The sequence below is a fragment of the Paramormyrops kingsleyae genome, chromosome 16, assembly GCF_048594095.1.
Source record: "Paramormyrops kingsleyae isolate MSU_618 chromosome 16, PKINGS_0.4, whole genome shotgun sequence".
In the NCBI taxonomy this organism is placed as follows: Eukaryota; Metazoa; Chordata; class Actinopteri; order Osteoglossiformes; family Mormyridae; genus Paramormyrops; species Paramormyrops kingsleyae.
This window is the reverse complement of record NC_132812.1, coordinates 4,256,564-4,279,365: the sequence shown is the minus strand read 5'-3', so window position 1 is coordinate 4,279,365 and position 22,802 is coordinate 4,256,564. Positions and strand designations below refer to the sequence as shown.

The following is a 22,802-nucleotide window of genomic DNA, read 5'->3' as shown; positions in this document are numbered from 1 at the left end:
CAGTCTAAGATGATATCAGATTTGTGATATGGAGCATTATCCTGCTGGAAGTAGCCATCAGAAGCTGGGTACACTGTGGTCATAAAAGGATGGACCTAGTAAGCAACAATACTGAGGTAGGCTTTGGCATTTAAATGATGCTCAATCGATACTAAGGGGCCCAAAGTGTCCTAAGAAAATATCCCCCACACCATTACCCCACCAGCAGCAGCCTGAATTGTTGATACAAGGCAGAATGGATCCATGCTGTTTACGTCGAATTCTAACCCTACAATCTGAATGTTGCTGCAGAAATCAATACTAGTCTGACCAGGCAACATCTTCCGTTGTCTAACTTCGGTTACCCTGTGGCCACTGCAGCCTCAGTTTCCTGGTCTTAGCTGACAGGAGAGGCACCCGCTGTGGTCTGCTGCTGCTGTAGCCCATCTGCTGCTGTAGCCCATCTGCTTCAAGGTTTTTTCTTTCTTGGCCCATTCTCTGTAAACCCTAGAGATGGTTCTGCGTGAAACTCCCAGTAGATCAGCAGTTTCTGAAATGCTCATATCAGCCTGTCTGGCCCCAACAACCATGCCACGTCCAAAGTCAAATAATTCACCTTGGTTCCCCATTCTGGCTTGATGTGAACAGTATCTGAAGCTCCAGATCTGCATCTGCATGATTTCATACATTGTGCTGCTGACACCTCATTGGTTGATATTTGCTTCAACAAGCCATTGAACAGCTGTATCTAATAAAGTGGCATGTGAGTGAATGTGAGTAATGAGTCTCACGGTGACACCAGGCTATGTGATGTTTTGTGTTCCTGTGGTGACAGGACTAGGGTTGTACCTAAAGTTAACTCATGCTATAAAACTCAGCTGGTCTTATTTTGACTGCTTTTCTGATAGGACTTTTATAGGGTTGGCTTAGCGGATTCAAAAACAATCAGAGAAATCAGAAAAAAGCTCCTTCATGTATCCTGGTTTTGTGAATTTGTAGTCACTGTGATTCTGGGATTTCCATTTTTTTTTTCCTTTCACTGTTTTGGGTTTAGTTTTTGTTTTACATTATTTTCAGTTTTCATTTGAAATCCAATTTAGTTTTAGTTAGGTTACAGTGTGGTTTTATTAGTTTTATTTTAAAGATATATTTCTATTTAGTTTTTCATATGTTTTAGTCTCAGTTGAAGTTGTAATTTGATTTCTAGGGACAGACTAAAAGTTTGTGTGTCAGATCTTTAAGGAATCCTACATGACTACAAAGTGCACATTATGTCCTCAAAATGGGCAAAACATGTTTCCCGTATTATTAACCCTGGGAAAAGCTTGCTGTCTTGCATCTCTGCCACCCTGTGGCAGATTTCTGCTCTACAACCTGCCACAGTGAGTTGAGGGTGGCAGGGGGCAAAGACACAAGAGACCCCACTAAACTCTAAAGATATTTTTGTACTTGGGAGTGACGCTTGGGAATGTTGGTTATGCTGCCAAAAAAATTCACGGGATCAACAGAAGAACACAGAGACAAGTCTGTACTGAGTAAACATGATTAAGGAATCTCCAACCTGACTCTGTCCTCACCGCTACTTCAGGGCTAATCACTTACATGATGTACCAAAACAGTAGCATGTGGCAGGCTCCATTCCAAAATCCTAATACCACCGATTTTGGGTATCACAATACACCTCTCATTAATATATTTGGTATATTACTAATCTTATTACCAAAATGTGGCTGTAAGTAAATATCCATATAGTACTGAAAAGCCGGCATCTGGACAGACTTTGCTGGGTGTAGATATGCTGCTATACCAATTATCCAAAGCCCTGCAACTGCCTAACCCAGAAAGTCACACAACCACAAATCACAGCGATCCTGTTTCAAAGACACTGCTCGTTTGAATCGTCATTTTAAAAACTCTAACCAGGAGAGTTATTTATTTGTGTATTAAGATTGAACAATGGATCCCAGCGTCCAGACCAACCCCTGAGAAGCAGACGATAAGTGGACGATTTGACATGGCCGAAACGGGCCACCACAGCCAGTAGCCGTTACTGTGATGCAGGGGTGCACAATTCGGGGCCTCACTGAAATAGTAACCATACAATGAAAATAAAAAAGAGAGAGAGAGAGAGAGAACCCAAACATTCAGCCGCAAAGGCTCAGACCAGCCTTCCAGGAGCAGGAGGAGATGCTTCCTGTTCTTAAGTTAATCTACAAGCAGCACACCTCTCGTTACAGGAATGATGTCAACTTCACAGCAAGCCTCTATAGAAAATTTAAATTATTAATTATCATTCTCATCGTCAATATTCTTACACAGTAGTATGTTAAATAGGACTAAGGGCACAGTAGTTGCACTGGATATGGAGGCTAGCCAGTAAACACAATGTGGCCCAATATTAGCTATATCTGGGGATTAACATAACTGGTATGCAGGTACGCATTCAGAGTATATAGGTTAAACTGTGTAGTAATTTCTTATGCCTGAATTTCTTAATTTGTAATGTCACAACAGTGAAAACGCATATAAATTAAATATGTATAAGTTGCCAAACATTTTATCTTATACCATGAATGCGTACCAGTTGTGTCAATCCCTGGCTATAGCTTTCCAGATTGACACAGACTGACAGGGGGAGCCTTGTGGGACACCCCCCACCCCCACCCCCACCCCCCACCAGAACACACAGGCTGTACTGGCCATTTAGTCCAATAAGAAGTCCGGCCGCTCGTAGCCAAAAAGCAGAAAGTCCCCCTGGAAGCGGGCATAAAGGCGCCGGATGTCGCGCTTGCTAATTCCGGTGAAGTACTGCTCCACCTTGGTGCGGTTGTAGCGGGTGATTCCCGGCGGGATGTCAGGGTACGAGATGCGCTGGTCGATGCCAGCGGCTTGGAGGATGGAAGGGGCGTCATGCTCCAGGGTCTCATGGTGGCCAATTGCGCTGTAGGCGATGTCACAAGGTGCACACAGCTCCACGTAAGTCACCCAGTGGATCACATGGTCGCCAAATTGGCGGTCGAGGCGCCATCGCCCAGGGTCACCAAGGTAACGGACGAAGTCCTCAAAGCGCAGGCCGGGGGCACCAGTGCTGCCACCGTGAACCTTGCGGTATTTGCGGATGATGGCCGGCGCAATGTTATGTTTGTACCACGGCTCGAATCGTGGGTTCTGCAGGAACTTGTCCTTGAAAGCTGAGATGAGTCGCTCAAATGGATCTCGAACAATGAAGAACTTGAAATAGGTGCTTAGTCTGGACAGAGGAGACCAAGTGGACCAAGGTCACTGAAACTAAACCGACAAAAAGCCCCAACCAGCTTCACATATGGAATGTTAGCTGCAGAACCTCAGTTTATACATTGGTTCTTGAGTTTTGTGCGTTGATCATAAACCCAAAACATTTCATCACATAATCTGGCTAATGAGCTTTCTTTCCCTGAGCCAGTCTGACAACCCTTGAAGCACAGCAGTAATGGAAAAGGCTAAAATGCAAAGAGAAAATAACTACCTTGTTCATGAAGTCACACCTTTAATTTTGTCATTATTCACCTGGAATTTACCAGATACATTTTGAGAAACAAATATAACCAAAAACTCTGACCTTTCAGTTATTTCTTTTTCAGTCAGAGAGGAGAGGCGAGGCAAGCCATTTTTCTCATGGTCATGGACAATGCTCTCTGGAATCTCTGCCACAGAGGGGAACGCTCCTGTGCATCAGCAAAATGACAAACAAAAAATAAAAAATGACAGAGTGATTAACCAACCAAAGAGTGATGATCCGTGCCCAGACCGACAGTAGGTCACACCAAGACACTGCTCACCATTGAGGACAATGAAGACCTTCTTCCACTGGGTGTTGCCCACCTTAGGCGTCTGGCAGAAGAGGATCTTGTGCTTGTCACAGACAAAGATGCGATCCAGGACAAACTTGCTGAGCGGGGTGTGCGTCAGGTTCCTCATGGAGGAATTCTGGCAGACACTCTGCAGGAGCTCCTGCCGTCTCCGTTCCACTGAGCTCCAGTCTGCATGCTGACCTGAGGAGGGCCCCACCGAGCCCTGAGACACATACAGAATATACTAGGGCTGTAACAGTACACACATACATCATATGCCGTTTGGTTACATCATTTTCGGTTCAGTATGCACAATGAAACGAATGAATACCTTGCTTGACAGAGGCAGAACCTAAATTCACAAGTAGATGTTCAACATGGAAAACATAAAGCTAACAGTGTTTGTGAGAGGGTTAAGGCTAATGCTGGTTACAGTCAGTCATAATCAACAATTTTGTTTCCCAGAAGAATTTCACCAGCACTGGAGAGAGAGTAGTCGATAAGACCAAGACTGTCTGTTGGCTCTGTTATACCGACCTCAGATATGTTGCTGTAAACAAATCCAACATGAGTATGAGTGACCAGAGCAAGGCAGAAACAGGCTCTGCATGTTAGTCTCCTCATAGCATTTCAGGCTCTTTTGCCAGGAATTTCAGGCCAGGCAGAAAAATTTTATAGCAGCAATAGGGGTGTTTATGGCTACAGATATGCAACCATGCTTAGTAGTAAATGAACGTATTTATTTTTATGGTATCACTTTACAATAAGGCTCCCTTTTGCCACTTGTAAATGGTAGTAACTCATTAATAAAAAGAAAACTGTTATAACTTGTTTAAAATTGTCTATTAATAATTTACAAAGTGTTACAACCTAATAAATAACCAGATTATAAACCATCCATAAACCCTTTATATGGTTAGACTTGTTGTAAAGTGGCACTATTTTTACTATGTGCAAATAAGCATCCCTTTACGTTTCATTACTCAGACACATCGAGCGACACATTGCATTATGTTTGGTTTACAACTGTTCCTGGTTGTTTGCAGGTTTAATAATTTCAAAACAAGCTCTCTGCTGCACCAAAACATGAACTGGCTACACCCCTAGTATATACACAGAGTAAACACAGATCTTTCATTTGGTTTCAAACAAATCTTTCACTCACACTTGCAGAATTCAAAGAATGCAAAATAGTCTTTTACAGCAAGACTTCTAAATGAGCTCCAGTAAGACAGTAACCATAAGCAAGTCATTATATACCTTCTAATATTACTATTGTGCATCTAAAATTTCCAGTTGACTAGAAGCCACCTTAAAATTAAGCAAATGACTGTCATGGATCTCAGCCAGACAACAGACTTCAACTCATTTAATCAGAGATGGACAATATATTAGTTAACATATCCGTATTATACGAACAAAAAAAAAAGAAAAATCTACATTTTCGGTAACACATGAAATTTCTGTATCAATGCACCACTACATTAAATGTATTTCACTACACATTTTCACACAAACTTTATTGTCTTTACTATAACTAATTATAATTCACTGAATTAACATGCAGTACTTTATGTTGTCCAAAGAGAACACATACTGTATGAAAGGTGGCTGGTCAGCCATTTTTTTGCTTTGTTGTAAAATCCAAACCTCATGCCGACTTGAACCAGTCTATGATCCGTGGCTGTAATCCCACAAACAGCATGCATCTGGACCCCTGGCACCGGCACTCCCCCCCCCCCCCCCCCCCCCCCCCCCCCCCCCCCCCCACGCACAGCGTTACCTCCTTGGAAGGGACAGCTTTCCTCTTCACCGTGCCTTGGGCAGCAGGAGGCCTGATGTTTTTCCAGGAAGGTGCTGTCCAACTCAGGGCCGGCTTGCCCTTATAGTCTGCAAGATGGCCAGAGGAGGATTTTGCTGTGTAATTTTGTTATATTACTCATTCTTCTATTACTGTGTAACACAGAAATCCTAGCTTGTGTAGTAGTAGTTTGTGCAAAGGATTTGTTTTAGGTAGGAGAAGAGTCATGCACACTCGCCTAGCACTCACTTCAGCCCCCCAGACGTAATCAGGTGGTGAGGTGATTACCAGGACGACTGGCACCTAAGACACTGGCACCCAGTTATGATGTCACCCACGCTGGGGTGGGATGCCAGAGCCCCATTAGCTGCTCTGTATCAGAGCTCCAGACGGGCCTTTAAGGCTACTGTGATGGTACCAGGGCACACAGAGTCCCCACCGTACTTCACCCCATCTGGAAATCCCCTACTTTGGATGCTGTCTGGCACCACGAGAAGGTGGAGATGACCTTTAACAGAGCTGAGCTTGTGTGGCCTCCTGATAGAAGATCACCCTTCCCTCATTCCCAACTGAGACCTTAAGGCATGGTGCTATTCAATGCAAATCAGCTAACAAAGACTGAGCAATCAGGCTGGAAAAGCAGGATCGTCAAGGTACTAAGTCGTCATGGTTCCTGTCCTTTTATCTTGTGGCTTCTGTGACCAAACTTGATTTACTGTCTTAGACTCTGTAAAAAGTCTGGTATCACACACGTTTGGAGAGGAAGGTTGAGAAGGCTGTGCGTAATATCTACTGCACCAGAGAACATCTGGAAATAAACTCCTTCCTCCCAAAAAGCGTACCTAGCTCATTGATTTAAGGGCAAAACAACAGAACCTAACAATTGGCCAGCTAGCCAGTAGATTGAGAAGAATTCGATCTGCAAAGAAACATTTTTTTGCAAGCTATCATCATCTAAAATCTGTATTTGAGTTAAACCTTCCGGCTCTCTCCTGAACAAACCTGCTCTAAAGTAAACAGAGTAGTTTAAGGCATATATGTATAAATAAAAATAGAAATGTACAGTTATTTTTGACTAGTACTGTTAATGAAAGTCTTATTAAGCTTAAAAGGTACAGAATACAACAAGGTTACAGCACATACTTTTTGGATTCAATGGCCAAAAAAGCTGTTGAGACGCTGAAGCAGGATGGGATGCTGTGAGGGCATTTCTTTATGGACTAAAACATGTGGAAGTAAAACTAGGCCAAAATTACCTCATGCTTGCAAGTCGCAGGAGAGTGTTGCAGAATATGAGGAACGATTTAGGCAGATTTTACCTGGCGCATTCTGGACTGAATTATTGCACTGATATCCATATGGACACAGGTACAAACTGCCTTCCTCAATTGACTTAAAGCTGAAGTGACTAAAGCCCTTAAAATCCGACATGAAGATTGGGACAGCATTGGGGCTACATTTATATAAACCACACAAGAGAAAGTGTCGGTATTGCCATAAACCTGGACACTGGGTACACGAGCATTAGCAAAAGATCAGAGATTAAAGAAGAGATAATGATGAACTGGACAAAAGATTAACAGCTTAGCCCAGAGAAGAAACAAGCACTTTTTAATACTGTTAAGCCATCGGGAAACTAGAGGTGATACTTCAGAAAGCAAAATTAAACAATGATCACTACACTATGCCTATAGACCACAAGCATCAGGACATACAAATGATGAATCACGATATCAAGGAACGCTTAGCAAAATTACATCAGGAGGGATTCCCTTGGTCAGATGGTCTGCCAGTTGTGTTCTGTAGCATACAAGCAACACATCATATGGAAACTAGACTGAAGCCCTATGAAGAGATCACAGCAAGGCCCATGTCATTGCCGGGAATGATTGATCTGCCCAAAGCCGACGTCCACGTTACATCTTATGGCCTGATCAGATTCTGTGAGCAGCTCAGCCTGGCAGTGCAGAGTGCTGAAAGACAGGTGAAAAATGCATGGCTCCTGACCAACGCTGTACCCCCAGATAACCTGACGACACCCACCGCACAACCAGCTGCTCAATCACATCCACTCCATCACAACAGGACCACTGAAGGAGCCAGCATCTGGACAACAAATTACACTACCGAATCACTCACCTTGCAAACGACATTTATAATAATCATCATGGCCCTTACAATAACATGAATCAGCACTATGAACAACAGTATGGTAGCTGTATTTGGATGATCTATTCTCTTCTTAAAATGTGTAAAATTGTGTGCATCTTCTGTAACACAAGTAGCTCAGAATAACAGAACCACACCAACATAATTCATACAGTCTAGGGCCGCCGCAATTAGTCGAAGCGGAAAATGCGTCGACATCAATATTTTAAATTGACGCATCAGTAGTAGTTAAAAAAAATTATCACAAAAGAAAAAGGTGGTTTTACACTGTGCAAAGTGTGACGGCATATCAGGGTGATACTGCGCCATGCATGAGCACCTGAAGAGAAAACACACAGGCGATATTCTAGACTGGAAAACCACCATGTTGTCTATTCATGTTTTTTAAATTACCATTAGTACAGGGAGCTTTATAATATCTTATGTACTTGTAGCTGCTAAAAACACTCATTATTAAATCCATAAAGTTGTCTGCCTGCTATATTAGAATCTCCATTGAATACGTGTTTGTGAAAATGTTTAGGCTAAAATCTGGGCTTATTCTACACTGATTGATGGTGCCAGTGTGTGTGTTCACACGTTTTGGACTTGTTGGGACCAGTGTTGTTATTGTAAACTAAAACTGAAACGAAAACACACAAAATTAAAGGAAATAATTAGTGAACTGAAATTAAAATGACGACCATATTTACAAAAAAAATGTGTCAGACTTTAATCTGCAAAAGTATCACTATATCACCAACATCTTTTTACCTTGTTTAACCACAGTATCTCCTCTTTTAAAAGATGTTCTTGGCTGCTGATCTGTCTCTTCCTTCATCACGACTTCAGTTCTTATCGCTTGTGTGGCGCGCGCCGCTGCCCAAATTTATTAAGCACGAGGATACGTCAAATTTATACAGATTACTAAGTTTTGGGCATTAAAATACGCATCTCATTAATATTTTTAGGCATACTAATCTGCTTATTGCATTGTGGGTAAATGTACCCACAAAAAGCCCGTGTACATTATCTAAAGCCCTGTAACGGCATACAATTTGTTGTCATCAAAATGAAATTAACTTCAATTAAACGATCAAGTTTATTTTCTGAAGGAAAATGAATCATTTAGATTAATCGACCAATCAGTACAATCGTCGATAGATTAATCAATAGTTTTCAGGGTTCCTTTTAACTCGACCTTTTCTTTTCTTTCATGAACTTTTGAACTTTTAAAATTTCTTTTATTTTATGATCACAAATTATCAAAAGGGGGAATTGCAGGATTTTACTTGTTACCTTGTCACATTACTGGAGTTTCCGGGCAGTGGTGGACTAATGGTTAGGGAAGCGCACTCGTAATCAAAAGATTGCTGGTTTGAATCCCCGACCAGCAAGGTACCGCCCCCAAGCACTGCTCCCCGGGCGCTGAATTAGCTGCCCCCTGCTATGTCACGATGTCAAATAAGGGTTAAATGCAGAGGACACATTTCATTGTAGTGCACTGTGTGCCGTGGTATGTCAACAATGACTAATCACTTCACCTTACATGGTTGTTCTATTACTTTATAACACAGGAATCTCAGCTTGTGTAACCTCCTTTTAGAAAAGCACCCTGTCCTCACTCCCTGTTGAGATAAAAAGGCACAGTGCTATTCAATGCAAATCAGCTAACAAAGACTGAGCAATCAGGCTGCCAAAAGGTAGGATGATTAAGGAACTGAATCATTCATCAGCATCTTCTGGCTCTTGCCTGGCTGTGACCAAACATGGTCTATTGTCTTAGACTGTAAAAGGTCTGGTATCTCACACATCTGGAGAAGAAGGTTGAGAAGGCTGTGCATAACATCTACTGCACCAGAGAACATCATCAGGGAATAAACTCCTTCCTCCCAAAGAGAGCACCTCCAGTCTAGCTCATTGCTTTAAGGGCAAAAACAATGGAATCAGACACTAGGCAGAGAATTCGTTACAGTACATTAAATTAATGCATCATTGTGGAATGCATCAATCCAATACATATTAATTTTCAAAAGGGAAGTACTGGGTTTTTCTTAATGCTGGAGGACAGTCAATCCTGGTCTAGATTGTGTAACATCCAGGGCAAGACATGAGCACTACCTAGTATTGGCCGCATGGCAATGAATTGCTTTCCTTTCCAGCAATAGTAAGTACACCATGAGTCAACTATTTATATCTAATTACAATACAAACAGGCAGCAAAACAAAATGAAATAACCAACTTGGCTGGAAGGTATCACATCACGATTATGGTGCATGCGCAATAATCACCAGGAATTCAGATGACGGGCGAAACAATTCTCCGGACACCGGGTTTTGGGTACAATACAGGCATTTACTTACGCCCACAATATGTTAAGCAGATCAGATGTGTATTGTGACACCCAAAATTTAATCTGTATAGATTCGGCATACTCTTGTTTATTACATTCAGTTAGCGGAGCACGCCACATAGTACTGTGGATTCGATTAGCACTGAAGTGGCGGTGAAGAAATGGGCAGCTCAACAGCCACATCATCTTTTGAAAGAGGAGATATTGTGGATATCGGTGCTACTTTTTGCAGTTTAAAGTGCGACACGTTTATTAAACATAAAGATACGCTGAATTTAGATAGATCACTAACTTTTCGGCGTCACAATACGCCTCTCACTAACGTTTTATGTCTGCTAATAATCTGTTCACCAAATAGTTGCGAAAAGCCGGCGTCCGGACGAATGTTTACACCCGTCATCTGAAGTCCTCGTGATTGTTGCACAAGCGCCATAGAATCGCGATTAAATGGCAATATGATATACTGTACAGTGGTACCTCGGTTCTCGAACTCACTAGAACTCGAATTTCTTGAAAGTCGAACAAACCAGTTTGACCTAGAAATCGATCTGAATATCAGAAGTCGAACCGTGAACGCTGACCTAATATAAATTGTACGTGCCAGGAAATGAGTCATACTACAATGCAATTCTTACTTGAATGCCTTCTTCAGACTGGACGATTAACCAAATAAAGCAGCGCAACATTACAGTAACTAACAATAAATAAACCACTAACTTACGTGTACTATTAGAGCATTTATGTCATTTATTTAAACTTTATTTTACCAGGTAAATTAACTGAAAACCAGTTCTCACTGCTTTACGTGATATTCGGGAGGAATAGCAGATTACGCATCGGAACTGCCTGGGTCCGGGATACAAACTAAACTTTTCAGTCAATAAGGGCAAAGGTGTGTCTTCACGGAGGCGGTTCCAGTTTGTGCAGCCGTGTGAGAGGTCGCAATGCATCTAACCGTAATGCATCGCGTCGGGATCAGAATGCGTTGCTTTAAGCCAGCGCTGTAAGCAAGTCCAACGCACCCAATGACCGGACTAGGTAAACAAACTGAAATGTGGACTTAATACAGAGGACTAATGACAACAACCAGAAACAGCTGATCACATGGGGATCCCACACGAGGTTAATGAGGGGGCGTGGCACACGGAAGGAGCGGACGATCGGGACAGAACAGGGGTAATGTTGGGATAAGATCTTTATCGTTTTGGAAGCCATTAAGAAAAAAATGCTCTTCTTGTTTTAACCTGTTCATTTTGTGTTTAAATGCTAAAAAAACATATTTAGGTGTAATTTTGGGGGGCCGGGAACCAATTAATTGCTTTTCCATTATTTCTTATGGGAAAAATACGATCAGAACTCGAACTTTTTAGGATTCGATCCGGAGTCTGGAACGGATTAAGTTCGAGAACCGAGGTACCACTGTAGTTATACATGAAATATGTTTGCCATTTTCCTTCCATTTGATTTTTGAGTCAGCAGAACGGGAAAACCTGTTATGTTCTTGGGTTTTAATTTACATGTGGTTGTTTATAAAGTGCTGAATGCAGGCTGAGGAGAATTTAAACCACCTCAGCAGACATGCATACAACAATTAGGATGACTACGGCCACAGTACACATACATCGCCATCACATAGTCCAAGGTGCACTAAAACCCCCGAGGTGCCGGTACCTCTAACGTACGTCTCTCAATACCCCTGTTGATTCTGCCCCGGAACCCTCACCTTCAGGAACCCTGAAGTTCAAGTTGATGAACTTGCTGGCAAACATGAGGATGAGCAGCACCCAGCCGCAGGCTCCGAGAAGCAGCCAGTGCTGCCTCATGGTTTGGGATATCAGCCGTCTGCCATGAGGCACCTGCGTCAGGAAGCGCTGGAATCCGGCAAAAGGGGCGGACAAGGCAGAAAACATCTTAACAGGCGCTAATCACACGTCTCAGACGAACTTTCTGATGGTGGAAATACAGTAACAGTTCCCGAGTCATTTCAACGCCCATTTCCAATACAAGCTCTCCTTTGTATAATCGCACTCGTCATTAGGATTAGCCACTCTTCGACCCAGAATGATCCACCGTCCAGTAAAACGACTTTACTATGTCCCCTTAAGGTATGTAGGGGAATACATTCGCATTTTTGGATGCCGAACTTATCTTGCACAAAGCTAAATAATTACAAAACAAGCGTTAAACATACATCGGTAATCTTTCAAATACTACATGTAACCAATCTACAAAATGACTTTCTTGGTATGTATACTCACTCTACCCTTTTTGGAGTGTATAGACACTCTATCCTTGGCAGGCATGTGTCCATGCAACACAGGAAACGTCAAAAGCTTCATGCTAAGTGCTGAGTCTGTTTACAAAACTGAAATAGCGTTTTCTATTTAGCGAATGAGAACAACACGCCCGCTTTAATAAAACAGAGACCCTTACTGGAGGTGGGGATCTAATATTCGTTTTAATGCCAGACCAGGCCGAGGACTGTGTGTAACAAACCCAGACCAGCGGCCGGATGGCTGCGGCCGGTCGCGGAGGATAAAAACAACGGCGCATAGCTAGTACTAACGCACAAACCGCCAGCAAAGCATACCTACCCACTTGCCGATTACACCCCAACTGCGGACAACTCAGTCCCGCACCTCCATGGACCGTCCAGGGCTTCTCCCATAGACACGGGTTTCTCCTGCTACAGAGCCATCATTTCCTACAGATGCGACAGAAAGCAACAGCGCCCTCCGGCGTTGAATGAATTAAGCCTCCGAATGTTGAAATAGCATTGATGGGAGAGGCTGCTAACTGGTTATTATTATTACAATATAAAAATAGTGAATATCTTATTGTATCACCCTTTTTTTAAATTTATTAAGTTATTATAAATTATTAATACAAATACAGTTCTTTATACTTACTGAGCAGTTACAATCCTGTTGCATTAATGAATATAACATATAATTACTATTATGTATTTAATACTGAAGTGTACAGGATTGCTTTAGGCAATTATACGCTATAGTCCACGGCGATGTGTCTTTGATTTATATGCTACCACATGTTAATTTATCACACCGCATTGAGAGAGGCAAGGAGCATTTAATGGTCTCTGCGTTAGGATTTACCTGTAGGCCTATTGTGATTATGTAATATTTTGGTTTTGGGAAGTAGCCTATTAGAGTAATGAAGGTACAATGTTATGCACTGAAAATTACTGAAATCTTTTAAACAACCAGAATTTTCCTGGGTGCCAATGATGAAGAACTGCTACCTAGATTTGTCCTGGTATTCGTATTACATTCGTTAAATTAATTTGTCAACGGCTCAGTAAAACTCCGTGAGTGACTGTGAGGTATACTGTGAAATACACAAATGAGTGTTGGGGAAATAGCTGGAAATCTTCACCATTTTCATTTTAAAATATATTGATGAAATATGCATTGTATACGGTGATGTTAAGTATTTAATATCTTAATACTGATCTAAATTCCGCATACACAGCAGCTTTATGAAATTGGTTTTGTTACCTCTGATGTACCCATTACGGTTTAGCACTTACAAGCAGCATGGAGTCAGATCTCCTGCGGGACCAGAAAACATTCGTTCATTATAGGTGTCTTGAGAGAACATGTGATCATGTACTCACCAGCTAAATTAACGGCTGTGATTGGACATTTTTGAAAGTTAAAATGTTTTTTGGGGGGTTGAATAACTTGAGCTAAGTTCATGTGACCCCCTTGCACTGATTTTCTCAGGGTTAACGCAACTGTTTGTTCTTTTAGATTTTAGTCAAATGTCAACCGCGTCAACAAGTTTCAAAGTTGAAGTCTACCGACATACATACTGTACGTAGTATAATGAGGCTTTTAATTTTAATGCATCTCGCAGACTAATTGAGACAACAATGCAACAGAAACTGCAATCAATTAATCAATTAATCAATCAATCAATCATTTATTTATATAGTGCTTTACAACACTAAAGTGACCAAGGCTCTTCACAATCAAGAATGCAAATATAAAAATATTCAAACAAGATTAAAACCACAATCACAGTTATCCAACAACTGTGTCATCAGGCAGTGTATTTTAATTATTACCAGACTGGGAAACTTTAAATTAACAAAACAATAAATAGCAAACTGCGTACAAATTTCTGAATAGTGGATTTTATTAAAAAACAAAGTATTTTGTTATATATGTTATGCTAAATAACATTATATGTATATTATATATAGGAACTAAACCATACATTCAGTTCAAATCACGTTCATTCCTAACATTGTTGCCCCGCAGCGCTTTCCATGGGCATAGACACATGAGCATATATATAGTACAGTGTGCAAGCAGGAATAACAAGTTTCATTTTTACAAAATGTTCCTTGTTTCTGGGGGAAATACTTCCCTTAATTAACTGTGACTCATTGTGGATACCTCATACAACAAAACCCCTCCCATTTTCTCGCAGCACATTCAACCAGATGTGTGTAAAGTCATTACCCCACCCCCACCCAGACAGACTCAATCTCACAATTCATGCAATAAATTGTTAACGGAGCAATGAGCTGGCATTTCTAATCCCATGCCCACCGGGTACTATTTTCTAGTGATGGGAGGAATGAGGTATCAGAAAGCTCAGTGTGTGGGATTATGCTGGGGCCACCAAAAATTGACTCACCTCCTGTTGCACAATTCAGTAGCGGACAGTACACAGTAATCCCACCCTTTATGGCTTTCAAAGCCTCATTCCTCCCATCACTGCTGTTTGTAGCAAATAAATAAAATGGGTTCTGGTTGTTCGTGGTAATTGGCACCATTAGTTTGGATGATGGTTTGGGTCCAGAGAGAAAAGCAAGTCATTGTACCCTTTAAAAAAAAATCAGGAATACCCTCAAGTGTGTATATGTGTAGAGTTACAAATGGTAATTCCATTTGTTTGATAGTTGGGCTAAATACTCCCTTAATGACATGAGACATCAGCAGCAGTGAGTCATGGTTAAAAAAAAAAAGCAGATACTCTCCATCTTCCAGCTGTTCGTCCAGTACTAGGGTGATGAGAGATCCTAGAGTCTATCCCAGAGAAGGAAGCCCAGACAGGATGCCAGCATTAAACACATACTTCATATCAACTGCAACACACAAAAGAATTTCAGTAAAATCTAAAAAAAAATGCTTTATTTGCCATTTGCACAAGTACAGATACATTGGAATGCTTCTCTTCACCTACCACACCATGCTCTCCATAGCGTGGGGGTGACAATGCGGGGTCAGCTAACATGCAGCACCTCCAGAGCTGGGGGTTAAGGGCCTTGCTCAAGGGCCCATGGACATGTGACTGTTCTGACAAGGATGGAACTTAAACCAGTGATATTTTGATCACAGGCACAAAGACATAGACCACTGAACCACACACCACCCCCCACTGGTCTCTCTGACTTGCAGCACCCTGAGCTCAAAATGTCTTTGGCACCTACAGTATGTGGTCTACTATAATAAATAATAGTACAGAAGCAATAAATTATGAACAAAGCCTTCTAAAACAGTAGGATACTAATATCTATAATGGAAAAAAAATATTTTAAGGCTTTATTTTGCACTAACCAGGTTAATCAGGTGTGATTTGTACCACATGCTCTGTGACTCTTTAGTGGAGTAAGTTGATTATGTCAAAGTCTAGATCAAATTTTGTATGAGGCCATTTAAAAGTTCCTGCAACAATACGCTAAATTAGAACAATTAGGTAACACAAAGCCTGTGGTATAACAACGTATAATGACCCATGCTGAGGCCAGGCCTACCCAGAATTCCCATGAGCAAGTGAAATTTGCAAGTATGTCAACCTCAATGAATTCTTTTTTCATGAGCAAAAGCCAAACAGATACTGCTAATCCCACTGACTTGCATATTAATACATGCTAGTCAACCGAAAGGCTAAGCACTGAATCTGAATTGCACATGGGAAATGGAGGGGGCACTGTCCATAACACCAGATTGCTGTACTGTTCACACTACACAACTTGTCGTCTTGTAATCAGGAGTCTTTAAGTTGTTGTGGTTTACGCACTACAAGACTGATCAGCGGCAGGTGGTCACAAACTACAAGATCTTTCACCAGGAGGAATTGCTGATGAGTCCGTCTGGTCTCCAAACTGCATTTTGTCATGAAATCACACAAGAGAATGAAGAGAATGGCAAATCACAATTGTACTGTAAAAGCGCTACAAACCATTAAAACACTGTAATCGCATATGCTCAACATTTACAAACACGCAGCAAATTAACCGTCGTATATGCAGAACTTTCAGGAAATAGTATCACTTGGGTCTTTAGTGACCTGGCAGTTCACACATAGTGATTGAGCACTGATTGAACACTGATTTGCTTTTGTCTGTGATCTCCAAAAACTGTTTGGTAAGTAGAAAACCGTGGCTAATATCATTTAGCATGAACTCAGCTTAAGCAGGACTTCATTATATGGCTACTATTTGTGGGACTCCCAGGGATTTATACCCACAACCTTCACATTATTAGCACAATTCTCTACTTGTGGAGCTACAGGAATTAGGTTATGGTTTTGCTGAGGAGCTCCAATTCTAATCCTGGAGAGCTATGCTCCAGTAGATTTTCTACCCTACCTGGTTTCTGACGAGCCACACCTGGTCCTGTTATTCACCTTAATTCTGAACAACTGACATCCATCCATCCATCCATCCATTCTCCATCATTTATCGAGGTCCAGGTCACAGGGGCAACCACCTCCTCTGGTTCCTCCAGAGGAATACCAAGGTGTTCCCAGGCCAGCCGAGACATACAATCTCTCCAACGTGTCCTGGGTCAGCCCCATGGCCCCCTCACAGTTGGACATGCCCAAAACACCTCCCCAGGGAGCCATCCGGGAGGCATGAATGTCTGAGCTCCTCACCCTGTCTCTAAGGCTGAGCCCAGACACCCTAAGAAGGAAACTGATTTCCAACACTTACAGTGAGGGAAATGATTATTTGACCCCCTGTTGAATTCCTTAGTTCATTTGTAAAGAAATGAGAAGTCTATCATTTCAGTGGTTTATTTTAACATCAGAAGATTTTCAACAAAACAAACAAGAAAAATCATCACGTAACAGGTAAAAATCAATTTGTCATTTATCTATGGAAATAATTATTTGATCCCCTACAAGTCAGCAAGAAATTAGGTCAAGTACATGTGCACTAACACAACACAAGTAGGACTTAATTAAGTATTAACAGATACCAAGCAAGCATCCACATTTAATGGTATTACTTTGTTAAACAGTATTCCTGGGTCACTTACCTGTCTACATCTTCAACCTTATCACCATGGAAAATACCAAAGAGCTGTCTAAGGACATCAGAGACAAGATTGTTGACCTTCACAAAGGTGGAATGGGCTACATGACAATCAGCAAGCAGCTTGGTGAAAAGTGTCAACTGTTGGTGCAATTATTTCGCAAATGACAAAAAGATAAAATAACTGTCGATCGCCCTTGGTCTGTGGCCCCAAGGAAGATCTCATCTCGTGCGGCATTAATGATCTTAAGAACAGTGAAGGCTAACCCCAGAAGCTTGTTAATGATCTCAAAGCAGGAGGGACCACAGTCTATATTGCTAAAAGTTTTATCTATTACCCAATGGATATTATTAAATGCATTTATCACTTTCATGTCATTGACAGCATTTATGATTTTAACAGAGCTGTCCTGGAATGTGAGTCTGAATGGAGAGAGAAGTAATGGACACATCTTCTTGTGGTGCTCCAGGAAGTCGTGTGTAAGGACGTCCATCATCCAGAGGCACGTGGCTGAGTTTACATTGAACAGCTTGTGTAAATGAATAGTACTGATGGCAGAGCTGTAATCCATGCATGGGACACATGCTTATGTGTTAGGAGTTTAGATGTGGTTCCCTGTCAGGTGGAGAGCCAGGCTGCTTCCTCTGGGACTTTTGGGGAGAGGGATTCTAGTGGACGGAGGAGTTAGAGACACCAGAGCTAGCTGGGTGGTGCAGTGGGCAGGCATGGCAGGACTTAAATGGCCTGATTCTGCCACTTTATCACAATTTTCTTGAAAATGGATCATTTGGCGTAGAGACAAACACTGAGGGCTAACACTAGGAAAGAATAGGAAACTAGTAGGGAAAACACACAAGGGTCTAGTACAAAGCCAGGAGGGAACAGAATGGCTAGCAACACCTGCTGGCTATGTGGGGAAGTGACATGAAGGGCAGGGATGGACGATATGGTTTCCTCATTGATGAGGAACAAAGGTGAGAAGGAGTCATTAGACAATGTAATCCCCTGTGGGTGTAGAAACCTAAGGTTGAGTTTAGCAGGGAGCAGGGCTGGACTGGCCATCTGGCATACTGAGCATGATCAGGTTCATCCCAATGTTTTGCAGGCCAGCAGATTCCCCCCCCCACACACACACATACACACACATACACATACCTGGCAAAATTTCTTCTTGGGGAACCCCAAAGCTCAGGGCCAGTTTTTAATCTCAGTACCATCCTGGCAGAGAGGTCTAGATCATTATCAGATGGATAGACAGGCAGTTTTTCAGTTTTTAGTCATGTTTTATAAGTTCCTCCAGACATTTCTGGTGTCTGATTATATTTAGTTCAGCCACATTTCCTGTTTCTAAATCGCCTAGGACTATAATCTCAGAAATCATGGGCAAAGGAAATATATTCAAGTTATTCTGGTTCAGATAACGAGAATTCTAAGTGGACCAATTACCAAAACAGTCCGTTCTGACTGTTGGACAAGGGTGGAGGCGACTGGACTATAGGAGAGTGTCTGGGAGGTTTGATTGGTCACATATGTGTGGGAGTCGTTTTTTCATAACAATCGTTTCAAATGAAAAAGTAGCAACATAAAGGTGCAGCAGTCACACCGCCCAGAGAGTACCTGCTTCATACGGCGCCACGCGCAGTGTCACTCGTTAAATTCTCTACATCAGATCACTGGAAAGCTTGCAATGAGGAGGAAAATTGCGCATCAAGTCAACTTCATTCTCTTGGTTTACTGCCTTCTCAGTCTGCCCGTAATTATGGGTAAGAATTCAATGTTTATATTGCATTTAAAACTAGGCCTACTTATTTAGTATTATACTTGCTTATGTAATAAAAACTAATTTAAATATATCGTACATTACAAAATCAATTAACAGTGTTTGTACATTTCTTATTCATACATAGGTTATAAATTGCACGACAATTATACAATAATTCGTTAAAATGTTTCTTTCAATATGTGCAAAAGAAAGGAAAAATACTTTTAGTACAGAAAAAATGTACCGTTCTAAGCGAAAATTGGATTTATGCAATTAGGAAAAGCTTATTAATGAAGTATTTTTTTCTCGAAAAAATTACGGTGGTAACACTACTTGACGGGGCACAAATAATATAGTATTATGCTATTAGGCTACTTATACGTATTAATTAACCACAAACTAAGTCTTAGTTTCAGACTAATTTCATGTTAATTCATCATTAATGAATCGTGACGCATGTTTTATCTCAAGCAATTACTATGTTACTATATTTGTTAATTCTGTAAACCTTTCTGAACTACTGTTCAGAATTAGTCATGAATAATACGTTAATATTGATCTCATATTTGTTCATCATTAAAGAATCATGATGGAACTTTTATCCTAAGCAGTTTGTATATTTGTTACTATATCTGTTAATTGTGTAAACCTTTGTGATCTACTGAAAGGACTGAACGATCAAGTGATGAATTACACAAATGAAATACTGATCTAATGTTTGTTCGTCATTAATGAATCGTGACGCTCTTATCTCAAGTAGCGACTACATTTGTCCATGATTTGTACTTCATCAGTAAGTAAGTTATTACTTAGTGTTTATGCCCCGTTAGGTGAAGTGTTACCGTTATGGTCTGCTTTGGGTTGGAAGTGATCAACGCCCTGAACTTCTGTTTTCCCTTGAAGGCTTTCCCAGATGGCTCCCTGGTTGTGTGGAGGGTTTTTCATTGACGCAGGTATGTGTCGGATACTCTGATATGTGAACTGTAAGGTGTTGGCTGGGGAGACGGGTTTTTGTTCTAGTTTTTGTCCATCTCTTGTCATCCGCCTCGGACCGCCTGAGAGCAACTTTAGGAAGGAGCGAACAAGGTATGAGGACTTATGAAAGCTGCACACTTTTTGATTTAAAAATAGACAGGTTGTTGATCATTGCTTGAATGTCATTGTGTGCATTACACAATAACGCCGTATAACTATAGGCTACTGAAAATATCATCGATGTGTCAGGTGCACTGATGATTAAGAAACAATATTTCTCAGAGCGTGTATTAAGCGTTCTGACAAAACAGACCATTTTCAGTTAAGCCAACTAAGCTCTGTAACTTAATTGCTATATCTGAAAATTGAGTAAGCTAGTTTTGCAAAAGACGACAACGCTCTGTTTCGCAGGCTGAGGAGTCGATGATGATGTTAGGGTCTGGGTGTTCTTACCTAGCTTTTCGTTGTTGCAAGTTGGAATAACTTACAGATTGCATAATTTCTTATTTGTCTATTCAATGCTCATTCAAAATTAAAATAATGATGGTCATCAAGAAAAAAATATATGTAGCCTATATATAAAAATCAGTGTTGCGTTCGAGTTCACCTTAGTCGAGTCCGACTCAAAACCATATCTTCAACAAATCGACCACAAGTTCAATTAGGCTATAGACTATGAATCTAAATTAAAAACAAATTGAAGACTAAGCAAATATGACATGATGGGGGGGGGGGGGGGTGCCTGTGCAGCTTCCTTTAAAAACTTCCTTAAAAAGACTTTTTATGTATCAGACTTTTACTAAACATACACACAATAGAGCTAATACGCCCCTCTCCCGCTAACAAAACTTGCCAATAAAAACAGCACCACTTGAAACTAACGGCCATTCTTAAGACATTTGGAACGATACAAATAAATAATGATAAAATACGATTCATAAACATCAAAAAGATGTAACGAAGACTAATAGAAACAAACTATAGTATATAAATAAAAAAATAAAAGATTCGAATTTTTACACCGCCCTGCGGTGTGTTGGCGACTGCCCAGGATTGGTTCCTGCCTGCGCCCATTTCTCCACGGGATAGGCTCTGGTACCCCCCGCGACACCAGTTGGGATTCAGCGGGTACGGTGATGGGTGAATGAAATTCTTACAGTACTACCTAATTGGCTCACAAACGTACTAGCCTATTTCATTACATGCATCGTATTATACATATAAAATGATCATAAATACTGGGCACCTTATAACAGAGACCTTTTTTTAAATCCACTTGTGTTAATTTAGGGTGACCAGATAATCCATGTCAGGGAGGAACATTGAGCTACTCCAGGTTTTACAAACTACTTAAAACTGAAAGGCTCTTGTGCTTGGCTAAATAGTTCAGTTCTTCTTGCGCTTTGACTGGTTTGTTTCCTTGGTTGAAAGATTCATCCCACTGTTTTCCATTTACATAAAATAAAAAATGAAATGAAAATGAACATTAGTGATACACGCATATAATTATAGGAGCCTGACCAATCAGCACATAGCAAGATGTTAGAGCTTAAGTGAAATCCAGGGCATTTTAACTGAAATGGTAGTTTACAAATCCTGTTCCAGCTCGAAGTGTCCTCACTGACATGGATTATCTTGGGGGTATCAGGATTAAGGGAAAGTCTGGCTTTCTTTAGCTTCTTTCATGGAATACCCCCCTGGTCACCATAGTTAGTTTGGCGCTTGAGCATCAATACATTACCCATCCCCAAACGCTGTTAACCAGGACATTACCCATCCCCAAACTTAACCAATTCCCTTTATGATGTGCATACTGCTTTATATTGTTCTTAATGATTTTGCAGAGCTCCACTCATGACATAATGATAAAAATTATATAAATCGTGGGCACGTTTTACTAATGTTATTAAGTCATTCCCATAATATATTAAAATGTGCCTACAATGCATATAATTGTTGTTATGGCTGCCTGTAAAATTCCTGGCTGTATTCCGCTTCCAGCAGATCAATCACGCCAGCAGTACGTTATAGACCGGGGGAGATTTTTCCAGTGTGGGGTGTTCAAGTCAAAGTGCATGACAAGACCGAGTCCATTCCTATGTGGACTTGCACCCTGACGAGTACCATAACTGATAATAATACTGTGACTGTGATAATAATACTGCGTGGCGTGGCACTGTGCAGTACTCCTGCTGTACACTATCTCCTCTGACCATCTTGAGTAATGCACCTGCGCTCAGGCTGGTGAATTAATCCTTATCCTGTGCATATGACCTTTTCCAAAGCTACATGATTTGTGTTGTACTGCTGATCAGAGGGTTAGATATTTGGGGGACATAACTTAATATTTCTAATATAAAGGTCTGTTTATTAGGGGGACAAATGAATGAAGCCAAATGAAATACTGGGGGGGGGTTACATACCTACCCTCCCCCCATCCCCCTTGCTTCCTACACCCCTGTTTCTGTTCCTTAACTGCTAGACCACATGTTGCCATAGACAGCACACAGAAGACAGCATTCAGCTCCAGGGACCCACAGCGGAGCCAGAAATCATAGTGTGGGTGGGGCGGCACGAAATCAGATGGGGCTCACCCATAACAATTCACTATATATGTGTGTGTGTGTGTGTGTGTATATACACTCACCTAAAGGATTA

At 41.2% G+C, this 22,802-nt stretch overlaps 2 protein-coding genes across 4 annotated transcripts in view; one reads left to right on the top strand and one right to left on the bottom strand.

Moving 5' to 3' along the window:
* The window catches only part of LOC140578809 (neuromedin-S-like), a 63,277-nt gene that overhangs the window by 35,296 nt on the left and 5,179 nt on the right, over window positions 1-22,802 (top strand). Inside the window, exons 2-3 of the mRNA XM_072700774.1 lie at window positions 19,077-19,170; window positions 20,073-20,122. Coding sequence (XP_072556875.1) covers window positions 19,095-19,170; window positions 20,073-20,122 — 126 coding nt within the window. The 5' untranslated portion in view covers window positions 19,077-19,094. The remainder of the gene's footprint in view (window positions 1-19,076; window positions 19,171-20,072; window positions 20,123-22,802) is intronic.
* Window positions 1,884-12,846, bottom strand: LOC140578807 (carbohydrate sulfotransferase 10-like). Of its 3 annotated transcripts, none has more exons than XM_072700772.1 (6): window positions 12,707-12,846; window positions 11,836-11,983; window positions 5,593-5,699; window positions 3,798-4,032; window positions 3,578-3,683; window positions 1,884-3,229 (listed from the first exon to the last, which is right to left on the bottom strand). In XM_072700772.1, the coding sequence occupies exons 2-6, from the start codon at window positions 11,933-11,935 to the stop codon at window positions 2,683-2,685; spliced, it is 1,095 nt and encodes a 364-aa protein (XP_072556873.1). In that variant the 5' UTR covers window positions 11,936-11,983; window positions 12,707-12,846; the 3' UTR covers window positions 1,884-2,682. The 3 variants fall into 3 exon arrangements, with proteins under 3 accessions (XP_072556873.1, XP_072556871.1, XP_072556872.1); XM_072700770.1 differs by lacking the exon at window positions 12,707-12,846 and adding an exon at window positions 12,371-12,488; XM_072700771.1 differs by lacking the exon at window positions 12,707-12,846 and adding an exon at window positions 12,376-12,480.

What these genes read in the sequence shown, in the direction of transcription:
- LOC140578807 (XM_072700770.1), bottom strand. Translation starts at nt 12,451, where the DNA reads ATGAAGCTTTTGACGTTTCCTGTGTTGCATGGACACATGCCTGCCAAG. An exon ending in AAGCTGTCCCTTCCAAGGAG is followed by an intron (nt 4,033 to 5,592) that starts GTAACGCTGTGC and finishes TATGTGTCTCAG; the next exon opens with GGCTCGGTGGGGCCCTCCTC. An exon ending in GAAAAAGAAATAACTGAAAG is followed by an intron (nt 3,230 to 3,577) that starts GTCAGAGTTTTT and finishes TCCTCTGTCCAG; the next exon opens with ACTAAGCACCTATTTCAAGT.